The following is a 21,473-nucleotide window of genomic DNA, read 5'->3' on the forward strand; positions in this document are numbered from 1 at the left end:
GATTAGTAACTTAATCACAGGAGTATTAGCCCATCATATTCACTGGTCCTGTTCATGTGCAAGAGAATTTGATAACACAGGGCATGTACATTCAAATTTTATAGTATAAAATTTTATAAATTTTCAAATAAATATTTTATCAGCGATATCAAGCAGATAAAAATGAGTAAAGATATAGAATACTAAAACATTATCATTAATAACTTTGACTTAATGAACACACATAAAACTTTGCATCCAAAAATTGGATTATAAAAAAAAAGGATTTTTAAAGATGTGCAATACAAATTAGAAACAAAAGGAAAACATGGAAACTTGCATAGCTCTATTGATATCAGAAGAAATAGATTATATTATATACTTACTAATACCACTTTGGTTAAATCTAACTTAAATATTAGTACAGTAAGAAAGTAAAAGAAACAAATTATATGGTTTTGAAAAGTACTTTAAGAGACTGTCCTTATTATGTATATGTCTGCATAACTGTTGAGAGAAATGATTAGAATTAATAAGATTGAATTTATTTTAATATTATTTTTTAACAGTTAGTTTGTTATAAAGTAAAAGTTTTTTTTTATATATAGTAACAACAGGCAGGTAGGTAGAAAAGAAAAAAAGAAACAGGAGTCGAGGGAGAGGTTTTAGAAGCAGTTATGATTGGATTCTGAACCAGCAGCTTATATTGTTTACTCATGCCTATTAATGTTTATTAATATCTACTTGGCCTCAGCCTTATACATATTATTTCCATTTCACAATCTAATTCTATTGTGCCCCTCCAATTACATATTTCATTAAATCACATAATAACTAGTTCAGGCAGTCCAGGTTTAGAGTACCATGGTCAGCTGTTGAGTTGTCTTCCATGGCCCATGGAGAATACTTGACAGTGAAGAAGGGCATGGCCTTTCTCTAAAAACCTTAGAGATTGTATTGTGCTTTCTCTAAGTCAGTTGACAGATACATCTCTGTCTGCCATAGATCCTCCCAATACTAAGTCCTAGACCCAAGTAGCAGGGGGACTTGTGCTACAGGTGGTCTTGCTCTATTCTTACTTTAGGCTAGTAGCTGTATGGTAGATCTAGAAATTGGGTCAGTGCAGCTCACCACAAGTTGTTATATGTTGTCTTCCAGATCTTATGAGACCTACCTACTACTGTGTCTCTGTCTTTATAGCAGGCAAGGTAAAGTGCAACAATTTTTTCTCACTTTAGAAGGGATGTCTTAACATGACCCAAATAAATGAACATTAGAAATTTCACCCATGTGACAGGCCCCTGAGCTTTAATAAGATATAAAATCTACCCTCTAGAATTCATGTTTCTTATTAAGGCAAATAGGGTCCTTAGTTCTTTAAACTCACCAGGTCTGTGGTGGGATAAAGACAACTACAAATGCTTTGACATTCCTCCCATTGAGATGTAAAATTGAATTCCCTTCCCCTTGAATCTGGCTGGCCTTGGTGACTGACTGGCAATAGAAGTGATGCCACAGGACTTACAGGGCTAAGTCAAAAGACTTGGAGACTCTCCGCCTTGAACCTTTGAAATGTTCATTCTTTGTCACTGCCTCTTGGACACTCCCTCTCAAAACCCAGTAGCCATGCTGTAAGAAGTCCAGGTCACATGAAAAAGTCGTGTGAGGTGTTTGGTCTATAGCTCCAGCTGAGTTCCCAGCTGATAGCCAATGTCAAGGCCAGCCATGTGAATGAACCATCTTGGATGTCCAGCCTAGACAGGCTTTCAAATGACTAAATCCCCAACCAAAATATGAATGCAACCATCATGTGTTCTAGCCCTTCCCAAATTCCTTATCTCCAAAACTGTGAACAAAATTAAAATGATTGTTTTAAGCTGCTACTTAATGGGTAATTTGTTATGCAGTAATAGGATAACCAAAGAAAGGTCTAATTAACATAACATCATCAAATATTCTCTGGGATGTCATCACTATCAAGTTATTCCCAGATTATATTATGATAGAAAGCAACAGAGTTGATGGGGCCCTGAGTCAAGAAATAAATATATACTTTTTTCACTGTCATATGAGAGTAAAATGATTTTGATTTTCTTTAATGATATAGATGGATAAATAAGTATTTGCTAGAGAAACAGTTTCATATAAGGTACTAGTGGCTATGCTTGTTTATGCCAGTAAAGATACAACAGCTGGAAATGGAGAAGAAACCAGCAAAGATTTAGAAAAAGCAAGGGTAAGACAAAATCAAGTGAAAAGGCCCTAAGCCAAGTGACAGAGTGTTTCACGAAAAAGAAGCTTACCTCTGGTGGGGAGTAATGAGATTACAGGATGAGGAGGAGTAGCTTTAATCATATTGGTGATGTTTGGTTTCATAACCTGAATAGTTTATAGTAGTAATCACTTTATTATTTGTTTTAGTATATAGTATTACTTTCATATATAATAAATACCTCACAATAAAAAACGAAAATAAGTTAAAAATTCATTGCCAATAAGTTAAAAATTCATTGTGGCATAGGGGAAAAGGGAAACAATTATTTTGACAGGTTTCTATAGAAAATAATCCACCATGGAAGGCAATTATACTGTGAAATGAAGGAAGGAGAGACATACATTAACAGTTGAACTTGTCCCCAGCTCTAGAAGCTATGTTAACAGATATGCTACCCCAAGCTTATTACTTGTACTTAACCCAAGACAAATTAGTAATTTGTGAAGTGTGCATTTGGCAAAAAGTTAAATATTCTGTTAGAAAAGCGTGATATGTTAAGCCTTATATAAATAACCAAATTTTCCAAAAATTTTTTTTATGAAACTTGCTAAAAATGTACAACAAAAGCTGCAATGTTAATACAAGAACAACAATCAAAATGAAGCCCTTTGGGTTTATTCATTTATTTTATAAATACACTAGAAGAAAAAACATAATTTCCTCTTAAAAATATAAAACTCATTTTGAAAAACTTTCTCTCTTAAGAAATAATAATTCATTAGGAACACAACATTTCCAAAGTTGTGTTTCCCTTTGTTTTAACATTAAAAACTCCATTTAAAAAAATCTTGTGCTTTAAAAACTGCTTTCCCAATGAGGGAATAGAGTAAACTTTCAGACAGAATTTCTGAGGCTGAGTCCATTTTAAACAATGACAGGAAGCAGTTTTTTTCCTGACGCATAATTGGAGAAGGGTCATGGCAAGGAGTACGGAAGGGAGCACCAAAAGTAGACACCACGTGGCAAGCAGCTCAGCAATAAGATTTACTCTTTTATTACCAAAGATAAACAGCAAAATACCAGCAGCAGCAGAATCTCTCTCTATGTCTCTCTGTCTCTGTCTCTCTTCTCACACACACACACACAAACACACACACTTCTTTCAACTGCAGCTTCTTGCAACTTTCTTGAAGAATATGGTGTAATTGTCTTAGCAGTGGTTACATAATTGACCTCCACTAAAGTTGGAGATTATTTTCTCAAGTCCTATTTGAATGTGTGTCAAGGGAATCATTTCAGAAGAAAGCAAGGAGGTTTCCTGCAGTTCCTGAAGGATGTATTGTTAGCCTCCAGCCACATGCAGGAGGTAGAATTAGACTCACTCTTTGGGATAATTTTCTATATTAAAACTGCTAGGGTGGAAGAGAGCCATTCACTAATCCCTAGAGATATTATTTTTTTGGGGGGGGTTACATTTTTTTTAACATCTTTATTGGAGTATAATTACTTTACATTGTTGTGTTAGTTTCTGCTGTGTAACAAAGTGAATCAGCTATACGTATACTTATATCCCCATATCCCCTCCCTCTTGCATCTCCCTTCCACCCTCCCCATCCCACCCCTCTTAGAGATATCATCTTAAACCTGGTTTGTATATATCTGAATCTGTAAGAGCAGTTTACTGGATCCATTCAAAAACCTTATTGATTTAGTTATTTAAAATGTCAAGCTGATAATTTGACATCATTCTGGCAAAAATGTATATATATATACATTAAGGGTTTTTTTGTAATTTTTGAAGTCACATACACATTGACTATGAATGGTGATGACATGATATAAATATTTTTATTGAAGCAACCCATTTTGCCCACTGACATACATGCTTACAACTGGAAAACACCATTATCTAAGTTTCTCCTATCTTCTATTTAAATGATTCATTTCCTGTGGAGATTTAAAAATCTATATTATGGGGTAAAATTATTTTTATTCATAAAAAAGGAATATTTTTATCTATGCTTCCATTATGGCAAGATTATTCATATCTCCTTTTAACTATTTATTATCATGTAGTCATCAATTTTCCAATTAAAACATCATCTTCTAAATTGATTACATTCCTTAGCATTCACATTTTTTTAGAGAAATGAAACATTACCATTATCACTTTCATCTAAGGTCTTGCCTTACATCACTAATTACTATATACAGCTGTGAAGCATCACGGACACCTATTCAGAAGCTTACAGCCTCAAAAGTTTAGTACAATTGCAGCTGAATATAAGCAAAACTTATACTCAACCAAACAAAAGTAAACATGCAACTTGTTTTATCATTTTAAAAGTATGAATACCCCAGAAGGAAATACAGATAAATGTACTAAGTCAGTCCTTATTTACAATTCTATAATGAGCATTTATCATGTAACTGTCTTCTGAAATATTAATATCTGTTAGTGAATTTCAATGAGCTTGACTTCTATAAATACACTAGGACAGATATAATTAAATATGTAATAATCATTTGTTTAATGTCTGCCTACTAGACTATAAGAGAAATGCTTGCCTTTATTACTCCTGAGCACTCAATGGTTAGTGTTGAATGACCGAATAAATAAATGATTGAATTATTATATATCATAATGTCTGGTTTAAGTCAAAATTTTTTACCTACTGATAAAATAGCATTCTATATCAAAAACTTATTTTTCAGAACAGAATGATAAACAACTTTAAGTCACATATTTGCTCTGACTCTTTCTGCCTCAGGTGATTCAGAATATGTTTATATAATTTTTAAGATTATCAACAAAATTTTAAAAAGATCATTTGGGGGGAAACCAGAAGATATGAAGACACCCAAGACTAAACTCAATAAAGAGTCAGCCAAGTTCAGCATGAAAAATACAAGAGGAGGCAGTTCAAGGCTATACTCCTTATAGTACAAGCCAGTAAAGATACTTGAAAGAAATCACTGCCCCCAAATCACACTGAGTAGTAATCAACTATTCATCTATTTGTAATATCAGCCCTGTTCTACAAACTATAAATACATGCTAGTGTAAAAGGTTTGTAAATATCCACACACAGTAAATATATGTATATATCTAAAAAGAAATGGCTTTGGGTATTCAGTCTAGTCCTATTTCCTTCAACTCTCCTACATATATGTGAAAAAGACACTCCTTTCTTTATCATATGAGGACCATTCTCATACTCACTTAGTAAATGTACCCCTTAATAATGACATGATCTGCACAGTCTAGCAAAAGGGTGGATTAGGAAAAACACAAGGAGGAAGTGGAGAGGGAAGGAAATATCTATTGAGCTCCTACCATATACAATGTCTCATAATGGCTACTTTTATTTAAGTAACTCTGAAAGGAAAGCAACAGGTTTCATTGAAGCTCACTATGTAAGTAAGCTACTGGTAACTTTTTCTATTCAAGTTCTTTATACTTTGCCCTAGTTTGAAAATAGTTTCATAGGTAGCAGGACCTATGATTTATATATAATCACACTGTGATTATATGCTTTATATGATTATAAAGCATATAATCACAGTGTTGATAAACACAAGCCCACTGGAAGGCAATGTCAGTGTCCACACAACTGGTCACCAATGCAGCAAGAATCAAGATGTGACCAGGGAATATTGATGACAATCCTAGGGTGATTCCTGAGAGCTAACTTAGCTTATATACAACAACAACAAAAGGTGAAAATGCTAACCAAGTTAGGGTTGATTCTAAAGATAGATTAAAAAAAGACAACAAATTAAACTGTATGGCATAACAAAAAAGTATTTATAATGGCACATCACATGTTTTCTTTTTTAACAATGAATTCAGCTGTGTTTAGCTAGACTGAATGAACATACTAACAAAGTTAAAACCTCTTCATGGTATCTTAATAAAACTAAACTCATAAAAATACGTTTTGAAGTGGTTTGCTATAATTTAATAGATAACTGATACAGAAAACTGTATCCAAAAGATATAGTTATACCAATACTAAAAAGGGATTTTTTTTTTAAAAAGGGATTTTTTAAATGAGGTGAAAATATGCAAAAAATAAAGAAATAATACAATAAAATTTAAATGACCTGAAGAACTTCAGTTTTTCAGATGAAAGACATTTCCTGGTGCCAAGCATTATTAATGAAAAGGAAGCACACTAAATATATCCCTTTTTTTTTCTAATTTCAAAAATAAAGAAAAATCCTAAATTTGAGTTTCAAAGAGAAAAATTTTCAATTCAAAAATCAACCCATCCAAGCTACTATTCTCATTTGAAAGTAAATGAATGAAACTCTCAGGCACATAAATACTTGTGGAAGTATGGAAAGTATACTCCTGGGCTTCCCTGGTGGCACAGGGGTAAAGAATCTGCCTGCCAATGCAGGGGATACGGGTTCAAGCCCTGGTCCGGGAAGATCCCACATGCCACGGAGCAACTAAGCTCGTGTGCCACAACTACTGAGCCTGCACTCTAGAGCCTGCGAGCCACAACTACGGAAGCCCGCATGGCTAGAGGCCGTGCTCCACAACAGGAGAAGCCACTGCAATGAGAAGCCTGCACACCGCAGTGAAGAGTAGCCCCTGCTCGCCGCAACTAGAGAAAGCCCGTGCGCAGCAATGAAGACCCAGTGCAGCCAAAAATAAACAAACAAATAAATAAAATATTAAAAAAAAAAAAAAAAGAAAGTATACTCCTTACATACACTTTCTGGAAAAAAAAAATCATAGATGTATCTAACTAAACCAAAACTAATCAAAATATTTTATGAATAGTAAAAATATTTGATAAATATATTGTAGCATTGAATAATGACACCTTCATATTTAGAGTTGCCTTTTAAAATATGAGGTTATTACTAGGTATCTAGTGAAATAACAATCATATGCACAAGATGATAGGTGGTCAAGGCTTTAGTATGTGAATGCTTTAGGTTCAAGGTATTAACTTCTGTAATAAGACAGACCAGATTGGGCCTTCTGAATATTTTCCATCAGAAAGGACATCTAACCTCCTGGTCCAGGAAAGAGGTATCACCTTTTCCTCCTCCCCTTTCCAATGAGCTGGGCTGTTAGAAATCTAAGACTGAAATATCTCTAGTTTTATAATCCACTGAGTGAAAATTCAATGTGAAACAAATATCAATTAGCTCACTGAAAGGTGAAGTATGTGATTCCTCATTTTAGAGTAAATTGAAAAGCTTTACAAGGCACTGGAAGAAAAAGGATACTTACCAAGAAGTGAAGCCACTCAAGAGGGTGTATCTGCCTACACAAAGTAAGGATTTTCCATTGGTGGTTTATCTTCAGATGGAAGTCAGAGATTTTGGGTCACGAAAGACAGTCTAATAAAGTATCTTCTTAAATACAGGGTCTTGATGTTATATTACTCCAAATTATTTTATAACTGGGTTTAATTCAGAACTACTAAAAAAAATGATAATTTTATAATAATAAACTATGGTTTGGGAAGGTAGTTTATCTTCTGATATAATACTCGTCTGGTTTCCAGGAGGAAAAAAATGAAGTTCAATGTACTTATCTAATAATTAAAGCTAGTGTTTCACAAGATGTTTTCCCATATCATGTCAATAAGTATTCATCAGAAACATGTGGTTCTTTGGGATTTTACATAGCTGTTAGTAAGCTAATACAAGCACAGAGTCTTCAAGGCCCTTGCATTTGCAATTCATTAGTGGAAAGCTCTTCAGAAAAGGGAAGGATATGTAGCATTTCCAAAATCTGTTTGACAAAGAATATTTTCTTGGAAAGATATTAAAATTTCTCAAATAGCATTCCATCGAACCCATGCTTAGAAATGCTGCCATATATATCTCAAGTATTATACGAACTCAAGCAATAGTTTCCACCATGATTTCAACACAGCAATAACATATAGTCCTAATCAAAAAGTATTGAACGTTGTATCTGTTAGTTCAGTGATGTGCCCAAGTACCTGAGAAATGGCCCAGTTCAAAAATAATGGTTGAACAATTAACCAAAGAGAATACATACTAGTAAGTCTAATCCTAACCATCTTTAGTACTTAAATGAGGAATCATCTTCTATTTAATACTAAATTCATAGAGAATGAAGGCTCTTAAAAATACAATAAGAGTGTTGGGGCCAAGGGCAGGCCACCCTAAAATATGCCTCAATGGCATTTTTTAAAATTGAAGTATAGTTGATTTACAATGTTGTGTTAGTTTCTGGTGTACACCAAAATAATTCAGTTATATATTCTTTTTCATATTCTTTTCCATTATGGTTTATTACAGCATATTGAATATAGTTTCCTGTGCTACACAATAGGACCTTGTTGTTTATTTTATATATAGTAGTTTGTGTCTGCTAATCCCAAACTCCTAATTTATCCCTCCCACACCCACTTTCCCCTTTGGTAACTATAAGTTTATTTTCTATGCCTATGAAAATACTCTGTTTCTGTATTGTAAATAAGTATATTTGTGTCATATTTTAGATTCCACATGTAAGTGATATCATATGGTATTTGTCTTTGTCTGACTTACTTCACTTAATATGATAATCTCTAGGTCCATCCATGTTGCTTCAAATGGCATTATTTCATTCTTTTCTATGACTGAGTAATATTCCACTGTATATATATACCATATCTTCTTTATCCATTCATCTGTCGATGGACACTTAGGTTGCTTCCATGTCCTGGCTATTGTAAATAGTACTCTTATGAACATTGGGGTGCATGTATCTTTTTGAATTATCATTTTCTCCAGATATATGCCCAGGAGTGAGATCACTGGATCATATGGTAACTCTATTTTTAGTTTTTTAAGGAACTTCCATACTGTTCTCCATAGTGGCTGCACCAATTTACATTCCCACAAACAGTGTAGAAGGGTTCCCTTTTCTCCACACCCTCTCCAGCATTTGTTATCTGTAGACTTTTTAAATGATGGCCATTCTAACCAGTGTGAGGTGGCACCACATTGTAGTTTTGATTTGCATTTCTCTAATTAGCGATGTTGAGCATCTTTATATGTGCCTGCTGGTCATCTGTATGTCTTCTTTGAAGAAATGTCTATTTAGGTCTTCTGCCCATTTTTTGATTGGGTTGTTTGTTTTTTTGTTATTGAGTTGTATGAGCTGTTTGTATATTTTGGAAATTAAGCCCTGTCAGTCTCATCATTTGCAAATATTTTCTCCTAGTCTGTAGGTTGTCTTTTCATTTTATTTATAGTTTCCTTTGTTGTGCAAAAGATTATAAGCTTGATTAGGTCTCATTTGTTTATTTTTGGTTTTATTTCTATTGCCTTAGGAGACCTAAGAAAACATTGGTACAATTTATGTCAGAGAATGTTTTGCTTATGTTCTCTTCTAGGAGTTTTATGGTGTCATGTCTTATATTTAAGTCTTTAAACCATTTTGAGTTTATTTTTGTGTTTGGTGTGAACGTGTGTTCTAACTTCATTGACTTACATGCACTGTCCAGCTTTCCCAACACCACTTGCTGAAGAGACTGTCTTTTCTCCCTCAGTGGCATATTGATTATTTTGAATTAAACTTACTTAAGAACCAGCTAATGCAAGAGGGACACTTTGATCCTCCTCTCTGTCTCCCTGAAAGCAGGAAACGAATCTCTGATGTGAAAGGTGCATGCTCTGTATTTGGAGTGGAAGGACACCCTTATCACCAGAGATAGGGAATTTGGACTGAGAACACTATATAAACAAATTTTGTTACTTCTTTAATTTAGTACTCCAAGTCCAAATTCTGTTTAGATTCTGTACTAATTAAGCACCCAAACCTAAGTTTCTTTGTCCTGTCAATTCCTCACCAATTCATTGTCTTTGTGGAAAAGTATAAAAGCTGCCAGCTTTGGCCACTTATTAGGTCCCATTTCTATGAGACTTCCATGTGCACAAATTTTTTTTTTTTCTTTTTCTCCTATTAATCTGCCTTATGTCAATGTTATTATTAGTCCAGCCACAAGAACTCAAGAGCGGGAAATTTCCCCTCTCCAACATTAACAACAATATACAATTTTTTAAAACTGATATCATACAAGGACACATTGGCTTCAAGGTCTCTGCATTTGCAATTCCCACTTCAGGGAAAGATTTTCCTCCAGACAGCTACTTGGCCCACTCTCGAACTTTCTTCAGATCTTAAAAGTCACTTTGTTAGAGACCATCCCTGACACACCTTTGTAAAATAGCAACCACCCTCCCCACTCCCAGCCCTTCTTATACGCTTTACTCTGTTTTATGCTCTTAACACCATCCAACACATTGCTTGCTTCCTGTCACTCCTTCATGAGAACATAAATTTCAGAAAGTAAAGACAGTATTTTGTTCAGTTCTCTAATACTAGGGCATAGAGAATTGCCAGGCATATAGAAGACATTCAATATTCATCAAATGATAGGTGAATAAATGAATATTTTAAATGTCTAATGGAGATGCAACATAGGTAGTTATTTTTTTTTCCTTATGCCGTACATCAATTCTGTACTAAGGAATGAAAATGGGAGACCTCTTTTTCGAGCATAGCTTCATCGGTTTTATCATTAGTATACAAAAGGATACACACCCAGAAAAATGGGCAAAGAACATGAATGGCAATCCAGTATAGAAGAAATAAAAATTAACCCATAAATATGTAAAGAATATCAAATTTAAAAATAATCAAAGAAATATATATTCAAAGGAGAAAAAAAGCTCTTTACTTTTTACTTCAGGAAACATTTTTTTTGTTAAAATGCAGTTTGGGCAAGCCTGTGATGAAAGGAGCTCTCATATGCAACTGATGGCCATATAAACTTGTATAAAACACATTTGGACACAAATTTTTGATAAAAATTTCCCCTAGCTTTTGACCCGAAATGTATAGCTTTTGGCTCAGCATTGCCACACATTGAATTTTACTAGAAAAAATTTTACTAGATATACATAAATATTTATGACAAGAATTCCCATTGCATCAATACAATAGTAAAACATTGCAGTAAAAAATATAAAATTACTATTTAGTCACTATATTATAAAATATAATAGTAAATATATTAGTAAAATAAAATATAATAGTAAATAGTAATATATAATAGCAAAATAGTAATAGTAAAACATATAAAACAAACAAAACAAAATATAATAGTAAATGTTCACTAACAGGATATATTATTCTGCTGTGCTGCCATAACAAAATATCACAGACTGGGTGACTAAAACAACAGAAATTTTATACTCATGGTTCTGGAGGCTGGAAGTCTGAGATCAAGGCGCTACCAGGATTGATTTTTGGTGAGGCTTCTCTCCTTACCCTTCATGGTGCCTCCTTTTTTGGGTCCTCACATGGTCTTTCCTCTGTGGAGAGAGAGAGAGAATGAGCTCTGTCATCTCTTGCTTGTCTTATAAGCTCGCCAGTCCTACTGAATTAGGACCTCCACCCTTATAATCTCATTTAACCTTAAATCCCTCCTTAAAGTCCCTATCTCAAAACACAGTCACAATGGGGGTTAGGGCTTTAACATATGAATTTTGGGAGGATACAGTTCAGTCCATAAGAGAATGACTAAATAAACCACTATACAATCACAATACGAACTATTATGCAGCTCTAAACAAGGGCTTACATTTTCTAAGAAGACTTAGTAACCTAGTAAATTTTAACAATTATGACTAGTGAAAAAAATTCGTTTAAAAAACATAATAATCTCAAGTTAGTTTAAAGAAACTCATAATATTTTTAAAAACCTAATGTAACATATATTTGAAACAGCTCTATTAAATTGTTTCTTAATCAGTTGGAAAGGATTTTGCTTTACTTTTATTTCATTGTCCTTAATGCGTGTGCAAATAGCTGCTAAAGAGCAAAGTACTGTTTAAGTTCTTTTGTAGCCTAAAATACATGAACAAAAATATTTTCAAAATTTAAAATAAATAATGGAAAAGATTTAAGTTGGCATGCTGTCAAACAATACAACAGAAAGAAATTTACATAGGTAAGCCTTTCAATACCTCCCTGCATTGTTCTGATATGAACCCAAGAGCTAGAAGCTTAACATATCAATAAATTCAAATAATATTTACATGAGAGAATTGACACTATAGTAAAACATGCTCTCCCTCATGGCTTTTTATCAAAGCATTTACTTCATTTGCAACATCTAGATCAGAAAAGGGAAATGTACCAACATCCCTTTCACTTAGAAAATATATGAAGTTAATAAACATCTCCCAAAGATTAACAAACAGCAATTCAGATAACATAAGGAAGGCAATTCATCTGTCCCTAAAGGTTTACAATTTTTTTATTTTATTATCTTTGCAGCCTTAGGGTCCCTGTCTTACATAATGAGAGTCTGAATGAATTGTAAACTTGGAATCTGCCATTTGTTAAATCAGGGCCCTGTCAAAAGTACCACATGAGGTACTTTTGTTTTTATAGTCAGCAGCCAGAGGCACAATGCCAAAGCCAGGTAGTTCTGTGTTCCCAACTCTTAGAGAGAGAAATATGTATAGAGAATACAGAAAAATCTACAGTAAGATTGGAGTACATAAAGCAATCTGTCAACAAAGTGAAAAGAAGAGAAAGAAAAAGTGTCCTCTACTGTTTTGGATGAAATAAAGGAATATTCATTTTAAGAGCCAAGGCTAAAATTTTTAAACAAGCAACCCTATCTAAGTAATAATATGAAGTATATGACATATATTTGCCTTAACAAAGTTAACAAAGTCAAATTTATAACAGATTCTTTTTAAAGCCTAATTACTTAAATGTTAAAGTAACAAAGCAGCATACAGCTAACATTTTAAATACTTTTATTACTATTACTGGCATTAGTCCAAATCATGTAATTAGCAGTAATTCTTAAATAAAACCAAACGTGCTTTTTTATTATGTTGTGCACAAATCACCACAAATGTATGTTCATAAACATACACAAAGTAAGTTATTTTTTCTTGCTTAACTGAGATTTTCTGAATTTAGTGAGATAATGCTTTAATGATGGGAGATATTTTTGCCTCAGTGGGTCTGGTGCTAGCTAATGATATCTCATTTTTATTGCAGTGAATAGTATATCAGTTGTAAAGAAAGGTTACACATTTCTATTTATTTATTACACATAGTGTATTACATATAAATATATTATTGGGTCCCTACACCAGGTTAGGCAATGAGGATTAAGTCATGAACCAAACACATGTGATCACAACCTTCAGAGAGTTGACAGTCTTAAACTGACCAGACTGAGAATGAAAATTAACTATCTCAAAATACACCTAGAAATTCAAAATATTCTCAAATAATATCTCAACAGAATACTTATGGAACATTAAAATCTAATTGTAAAGTGCATATGGAAAAAAAGTTAGCAAATACAGTCAAGAAAACATTGCCTCATCAGCTATTAAAATAAAATATGTAGTAATAGTAAATGAGAGAGACCTTCAAGATGGTGGAGGTGTAAGACATGGAGATCACCTTCCTCCCACAAATACATCTACATGTGGAACAACTCCTACAGAACACCTACTGAACGCTGGCAGAAGACCTCAGACTTCCCTAATGGCAAGAAACTCCCCATGTACCTGGGTACGGCAAAAGAAAAAAGAAAAAAGAGAGACAAAAGAATAGGGGCAGGACCTGCACCTCTGGGAGGGAGCTGTGAAGGAGGAAAAGTTTCCACACTCTAGGAAGCCCCTTCACGGGCGGAGATTGGGGGTGGGTTGGGGGGAAGCTTTGGAGCCACAGAGGAGAGCGCAGCAACAGTGGTGCAGAGGGCAAAGAGGAGAGATTCCCGCACAGAGGATCAGTGCTGACCAGCACTCATCAGCCTGAGAGGCTTGTCTGCTCACCTGCTGGGGCGGGTGGGGGCTGGGAGCTGAGGCTCCAGCTTCAGAGTTCAGATCCCAGGGAGAGGAGCGGGGTTGGCTGCATGAACACAGCCTGAAGGGGGCTAGTGCACCACAGCTAGCTGGGAGCAGGTCTGGGAAAGCAGTCTAGAAGTGCCTAAGAGGTGAGAGACCACTGTTTCGGGGTGCACGAGGAGAAGGGATTCAGAGCACTGCCTAAACAAGGTCCAGAGAAGGGCATGAGCTGTGGCTATCAGCACGGACCCCAAAAACAGGCATGAAACGCTAAGGCTGCTTCTGCAGCCACCAAGAAGCCTGTGTGCAAACACAGGTACCTGTCCACACCTCCCCTCCCAGGAGGCTGTGCAGCCCGCTACAGCCAGGGTCCTGTGACCTAGGGACAACTTCACTGGGAGAACACATGGCGCCCTCAGACTGTTGCAACATCACGCTGGCCTCTGCCACCACAGGCTCACCCTGCATTCTGTACCCTTCTCTCCCTCACCCCTGCCTGAGTGAGCCAGAGCCCCCTAATTAGCTGCTACTTTTACCCTGTCCTGTCTCAGCAAAGAACAGATGCCTTCAGGCGACCTACATGCAGAGGTGGGGCCAAATCCAAAGCTGAACCCCAAGAGCTGTGCGAACAAAGAAGAGAAAGGGAAATTTCTCCCAGCAGCCACAGGAGCAGTGGATTAAAACTCCACAATCAACTTGATGTACCCTGCATTTCTGGAATACCTGAATAGACAACGAATCATCACAAAATTGAGGTGATGGACTTTGTGTGATTTTCTCTGTACAGCTTTGTTTTACCATTTGTCCTAGGGTTCTGTCTGTCCATTTATTTTTTGTTTTTTTTTTTTTTTTAGTATAATTTTTTAGCGCTTGTTATCATTGGTGGATTTGTTTTTTGGTTTGGTTGCTCTCTTCTTTCTTTGTTCTTTCTTTTTTTTTTTAATAACTTTTCAATTTTTTTATTTTTAATTTTTAATTTTTAATTTTTAATCTTTAAAAATTTTTCATTTTAATAACTTTATTTTATTTTATTTATTTCTTTTTTTTCTCCCTTTTCTTCTGGGCTGTGTGGCTGACAGGGTCTTGGTACTCTGTCAGGGTGTCAAGCCTGTGCTTCTGAGGTGGGAGAGCCAAGTTCAGGACATTGGCCTACCAGAGACCTCCTGGCTCCACATAATATCAAATGGTGAAAGCTCTCCCACAGATCTGCATCTCAACGCTAAGACCCAGTTCCATTCAACGACCAGCAAGCTACAGTGCAGGACACCCTATGCCAAACAACTAGCAAGACAGGAACACAACCATACCCATTAGCAGAGAGGCTGCCTAAAATCATAATAAGGTCACAGACACCCCAAAACACACCACCAGACGTGGTCCTGCCACCAGAAAGACAAGATTCAGTCTCATCTACCAGAACACAGGCACCAGTCCCCTCCACAGGAAGCCTACACAACACACTGAACCAACTTTACTCACTGTGGGAAGACACCAAAAACAACGGGAACTAAGAACCTGCAGCCGGCAAAAAGGAGACCCCAAACAAAGTAAGTTAAGCAAAATGAGAAGACAAAGAAACACACAGCAGATAAAGAAGCAAGGTAAAAACCCACCAGAACAAACAAATGAAGAGGAAATAGGCAGTCTACCTGAAAATGAATTCAGTGTAATGATAGTAAAGATGATCCAAAATCTTGGAAATAGAATGGAGAAAATACAAGAAACATTTAACAAGGAACTAGAAACACTAAAGAGCAAACAAACAATGATGAACTACAAAATAAATGAAATTAAAAATTCTCTGGAAGGAATAAATAGCAGAATAACTGAGGCAGAAGAATGGATAAGTGACCTGGATGATAAAATAGTGGAAATAACTCCAGCAGAGCAGAATAAAGAAAAAAGAATGAAAAGAATTGAGGACAGTCTCAGAGACCTCTGGGTCCACAATAAATGCACCAACATTTGAATTATAGGGGTCTCAGAAGAAGAAGAGAAAAAGAAAGGGACTGAGAAAACATTTGAAGTGATTATAGTTGAAAACTTCCCTAATATGGGAAAGGAAATAGTCAACAAAGTCTAGGAAGCACAGAGAGTCTCATACAGGATAAATCCAAGGGGAAACATGCCAAGACCCACATTAATCAAACTATCAAAAATTAAATACAGAGAAAAAATATTAAAAGCAGCAAGGGAAAAGCAACAAATAACATACAAGGGAATCCCCATAACGTTAACAGCTGATCTTTCAGCAGAAACTCTGCAAGCCAGAAGGGAGTGGCAGGACAAATTCAAAGTGATGAAAGGGAAAAACCTACAACGAAGATTACTTTACCCACCAAGGATTTCATTCAGATTTGATGCAGAAATCAAACCTTTACAGACAAGCAAAAGCTAAGAGAATTCAGCACCGCCAAACCAGCTTTACAACAAATGCTAAAGGAAATCTCTAGGCAGGAAGCACAAGAGAAGGAAAAGACCTACAATAACAAACCCAAAACAATTTAGAAAATGGTAATAGGAAAATACATATCGATAACTACATGGATTAAATGCTCCAACCAAAAGACACAGACTGGCTGAATGGATACATAAACAAGACCCACATATATGCTGTCTACAGGAGACACAGTTCAGAACTAGTGACCTATACAGACTGAAAGTGAGGGGATGGAAAAAGATATTCCAAGCAAACAGAAATCAAAAGAAAGCTGGAGTAGTAATTTTCATATCAGAAAAAATAGATTTTAAAGACTATTACAAGAGACGAAGAAGGACACTACATAATGATCAAGGGATCAATCCAAGAAGAAGATATAACAATTGTAAATATTTATGCAACCAACATAGGAGCACCACAACACATAAGGCAAATGCTAACCGCCATAAAAGGAGAAATGGACAGTAACACAATAATAGTACAGAACTTTAACACCCCACTTTCGCTAATGGGCAGATCATCCAAAATGAAAATAAATAGGAAAACACACTTTAAATGAGACATTAAACAACATGGATTTAACTGATATTTATAAGACATTCTATCAAAAAACAACACAATAAACTTTCTCTTCAAGAGCGCATGGAATAATTTCCAGTATAGATCATATCCTGGGTGACAAATCAAGTCTTGGTAAATTTAGGAAAATTGAAATCATATCAAGTATCCTTTCCGACCACAACGCTATGAGACTAGATATCAAATACAGGGGAAAAAACTGTAAAAAATACAAACACATGGAAGCTAAACTATATGTCACTAAATAACCAAGAGATCACTGAAGAAATCAAAGAGGAAATCTAAAAATACCTAGAAAAAAATGACAATGAAAACACGATAACCCAAAACCTATGGGATGCAGCAAAAGCAGTTCTAAGAGGGAAGTTTATAACAATACAATCCTACCTCAAGAAACAAGAAAAATCTCAAATAAACAACCAAAACTTGAACCTAAAACAAGTAGAGAAAGAAGAACAATAAAACCCTGAAGTTAGCAGAAGGAAAGAAATCATAAAGATCAGAGCAGAAATAAATGAAAAAGAAATGAAGGAAAAAATAGCAAAGATCAATAAAACTAAAAGCTTGTTCTTTGAGAAGAAAAAAAAAAATTGATAAACCATTAGCCAGACTCCTCAAGATAAAAAGGGAGAAGACTCAAATCAATAGAATTAGAAATGAAAAAGGAGAAGTACCAACTGACACTGCAGAAATTCAAAGGATCATGAGAGATTACTACAAGCAACTATATGCCAGTAAAAGGGACAACCTGGAAGAAATGGACAAATTCTTACAAAAGCACGACCTTCTGAGACTGAACCAGGAAGAAATAGAAAATATAAACAGACCAATCACAAGCACTGAAATTGAAACTGTGATTAACAATCTTCCGACAAACAAAAGCCCAGGACCAGATGGCTTCACAGGTGAATTCTATCAAACATTTAGAGAAGAGCTAACACCAATCCTTCTCAAACTCTTCCAAAATATAGCAGAGGGAGGAACACTCCCATACTCATTCTAAGAGGCCACCATCACCATGATACCAAAAACAAAGATGTCACAAAGAAAGAAAACTACAGGCCAATATCACTGATGAACATAGATGTAAAAATCCTCAACAAAATACTAGCAAACAGAATCCAACAGCACATTAAACAGAGCATACACCATGATCAAGTGGGGTTTATCCCAGGAATGCAAGGATACTTCAATATACGCAAATCAATCAATGTGATAAACCATATTAATAAATTGAAGGAGAAAAACCATATGATCATCTCAATAGATGCAGAAAAAGCTTTCGACAAAATTCAGCATCAATTTATGATAAAAACCCTCCAGAAAGTAGGCATAGAGGGAACTTACTTCAACATAATAAAGGCCGTATATGACAAACCCACAGCCAACATCGTTCTCAATGGTGAAAAACTGAAACCATCTTCTCTAAGATCAGGAACAAGAAAAGGCTGTCCACTCTCACCACTGTTAGTCAACATAGTTTTGGAAGTTTTAGCCACAGCAATCAGAAAAGAAAAAGAAATAAAAGGAATCCAAATCGGAAAAGAAGAAGTAAAGCTGTCACTGTTTGCAGATGACATGATACTATACATAGAGAATCCTAAAGATGCTACCAGAAAACTCCTAGAGCCAATCAATGAATTTGGTAAAGTAGCAGGATACAAAATTAATGCACAGAAATCTCTTGCAATCCTATACACTAATAATGAAAAACCTGAAAGAGAAATCAAGGAAACACTCCCATTTACCACTGCAACAAAAAGAATAAAATACCTGGGAATAAACCCACCAAAGAGACAAAAGACCTGTATGCAGAAAAGTATAAGACACTGATGAAAGAAATTAAAGATGGTACAAACAGATGGAGAGATATACCATGTTCTTGGATTGGAAGAATCAATATTGTGAAAATGACTATACTACCCAAAGCAATCTACAAATTCAGTGCAATCCCTATCAAACTACCAATGGCATTTTTCACAGAACTAGAACAAAAAATTTCACAATTCGTATGGAAACAGAAAAGATCCCAAATAGCCAAAACAATCTCGAGAAAGAAAAACAGAGCTGGAGGAATCAGGCTCCCAGACTTCAGACTATACTACAAAGCTACAGTAATCAAGAGAGTATGGTACTGGCACAAAAACGGAAATGTAGATCAATGAAACGAGATACAAAGCCCAGAGATAAACCCACACACATATGGTCACCTTATTTTTGATAAAGGAGGCAAGAATATACAATGGAGAAAAGACAGCCTCTTCAATAAATGGTGCTGTGAAAACCGGACAGCCAAATGTAAAAGAATGAAATTAGAACACTCCCCAACACCATCCACAAAAATAAATTTAAAATGGATTAAGGACCTAAATGTAAGGTCAGACATCTATAAAACTCTTAGAGGAAAACATAGGCAGAACACTCTATGACATTAATCACAGCAAGATCCTTTTTGACCTACCTCCTAGAGGAATGAAAACAAAAACAAAAATAAACAAATAGGACCTAATGAAACTTAAAAGCTTTTGTACAGCAAAGGAAAACAGAAACAAGACGAAAAGACAACCCTCAGAATGGGAGAAAATATTGCAAATGAAGAAATTGACAAAGGATTAATCTCCAAAATTTACAAGCAACTCATGCAGCTCAATATCAAAAACAGAAACAACCCAATCCAAAAAAGGGCAGAAGACCTAAATAGATATTTCTCCAAAGAAGATATACAGATCGCCAACAAACACATGAAAGGATGCTCAAAACCACTAATCATTAGACAAATGCAAATCAAAACTGCAATGAGGTATCACCTCACACCAGTCAGCATGGCCATCATCAAAAAATCTGCAAACAATAAATGCTGGAGAGGGGGTGGAGAAAAGGGAACCCTCTTCCACTGTTGGTGGGAATGTAAATTGGTACAGCCACTATGGAGAACAGCATGGAGGTTCCTTAAAAAACTAAAAATAGAACTACCATATGACCCAGCAATCCCACTACTGGGCATATACCTTGAGAAAACATAATTCAAAAAAAGTCATGTACCACAATGTTCATTGCAGCTCTATTTACAATAGCCAGGACATGGAAGCAACCTAAGTGCCCACTGACAGATGAATGGATACAGAAGATGTGGCACATATATACAATGGAATATTACTCAGCCATAAAAGGAAACGAAATTGAGTTATTTGTAGTGAGGTGGATGGACCTAGAATCTGTCATACAGAGTGAAATAAGTCAGAAAGAGAAAAACAAACACCGTATGCTAACAAATATATATGGAATCTAAAAAAAATAATGTTTCTGAAGAACCTAGGGGCAGGTCAGGAATAAAGATGCAGAGGTACAGAATGGACTTGAGAACACGGGGAGGGGAAAGGGTAAACTGGGACAAAGTGAGAGAGTGGCATGGACATATATATACTACCAAATGTACAATAGATAGCTAGTGGGAAGCAGCCACATAGCACAGGGAGATCAGCTCAGTGCTTTGTGACCACCTAGAGGGGTGGGATAGGGAGGGCGGGCGGGAGACGCAAGAGGGAGGAAATATGGGGATATACGTATATGTATAGCTGATTCACTTTGTTATAAAGCAGAACTTAACATACCATTGTAAAGTAATTATACTCCCAAAAAAATGTTTAAAAAATTGTAAATGAAACAGTATGAACTGGCATTGGAAATGATGAAGATATAAAGGGAGCACAATATAGGTGCCATATAAAATCACATGTATAGAACTTTAGTCTAAATAAAAGTGGCATTGACACTAGTGGGAAAAGAATAGATCATTTAAGAAATTACACTGGGAAATCTGCTATCCATGCAAAAATCATATCAGACCCCTGACCCATTCTATTTATCCCTACACACACACACACACACACACACACACACACACACACAGACACACAGACACACGTCAAATTGATTAAAGGGTTAAACATTAAAGTAATTAGTAAAGTATTAGACTCCAAATATTTTAATTATATTGAGTTGGAAATGAACTTTCTAAGCAAACACAAAAACTTCAATGATCTGTATGAAAAGACTGACATTTTAAACCTCAAAAATTTTAAACTTATGTACTACAAAAGATACCATAAACAACGTTAAAAGACTGCTTATTGGATTTTCCACTAATCATGGCACACTGGAGCCTCACCTGAAACCTCATTACAACAACAGAAAAAAGATTATTTTTAAGTACAGGGAGGGAAAAAAAACTATAAGGATAAATAAAACCAAACCAGGAAAAAAGAAAATAGTTGACAAGAAGGGTTTGAACTGCACCAGTCAACTTATATGCAAATGTTTTTCAATATTAAATACTACTGTACTACACAGTCTTTGGTTGGTTGAATCTGTGGATGCAGAGGAACTAGG

General features: G+C 35.4%; 1 protein-coding gene across 1 annotated transcript in view; it reads left to right on the forward strand.

Moving 5' to 3' along the window:
* Positions 1-2,140: 2,140 nt before the first annotated feature.
* LOC132360150 (transcription elongation factor 1 homolog) overlaps positions 2,141-21,473 on the forward strand; it is a 57,033-nt gene continuing 37,700 nt past the window's right edge. Inside the window, exon 1 of the mRNA XM_059915226.1 lies at positions 2,141-2,215. Within this exon, the coding sequence (XP_059771209.1) occupies positions 2,141-2,215 (75 nt within the window). The remainder of the gene's footprint in view (positions 2,216-21,473) is intronic.

Source organism: Balaenoptera ricei, chromosome 2, assembly GCF_028023285.1.
Source record: "Balaenoptera ricei isolate mBalRic1 chromosome 2, mBalRic1.hap2, whole genome shotgun sequence".
Taxonomy (NCBI): Eukaryota; Metazoa; Chordata; class Mammalia; order Artiodactyla; family Balaenopteridae; genus Balaenoptera; species Balaenoptera ricei.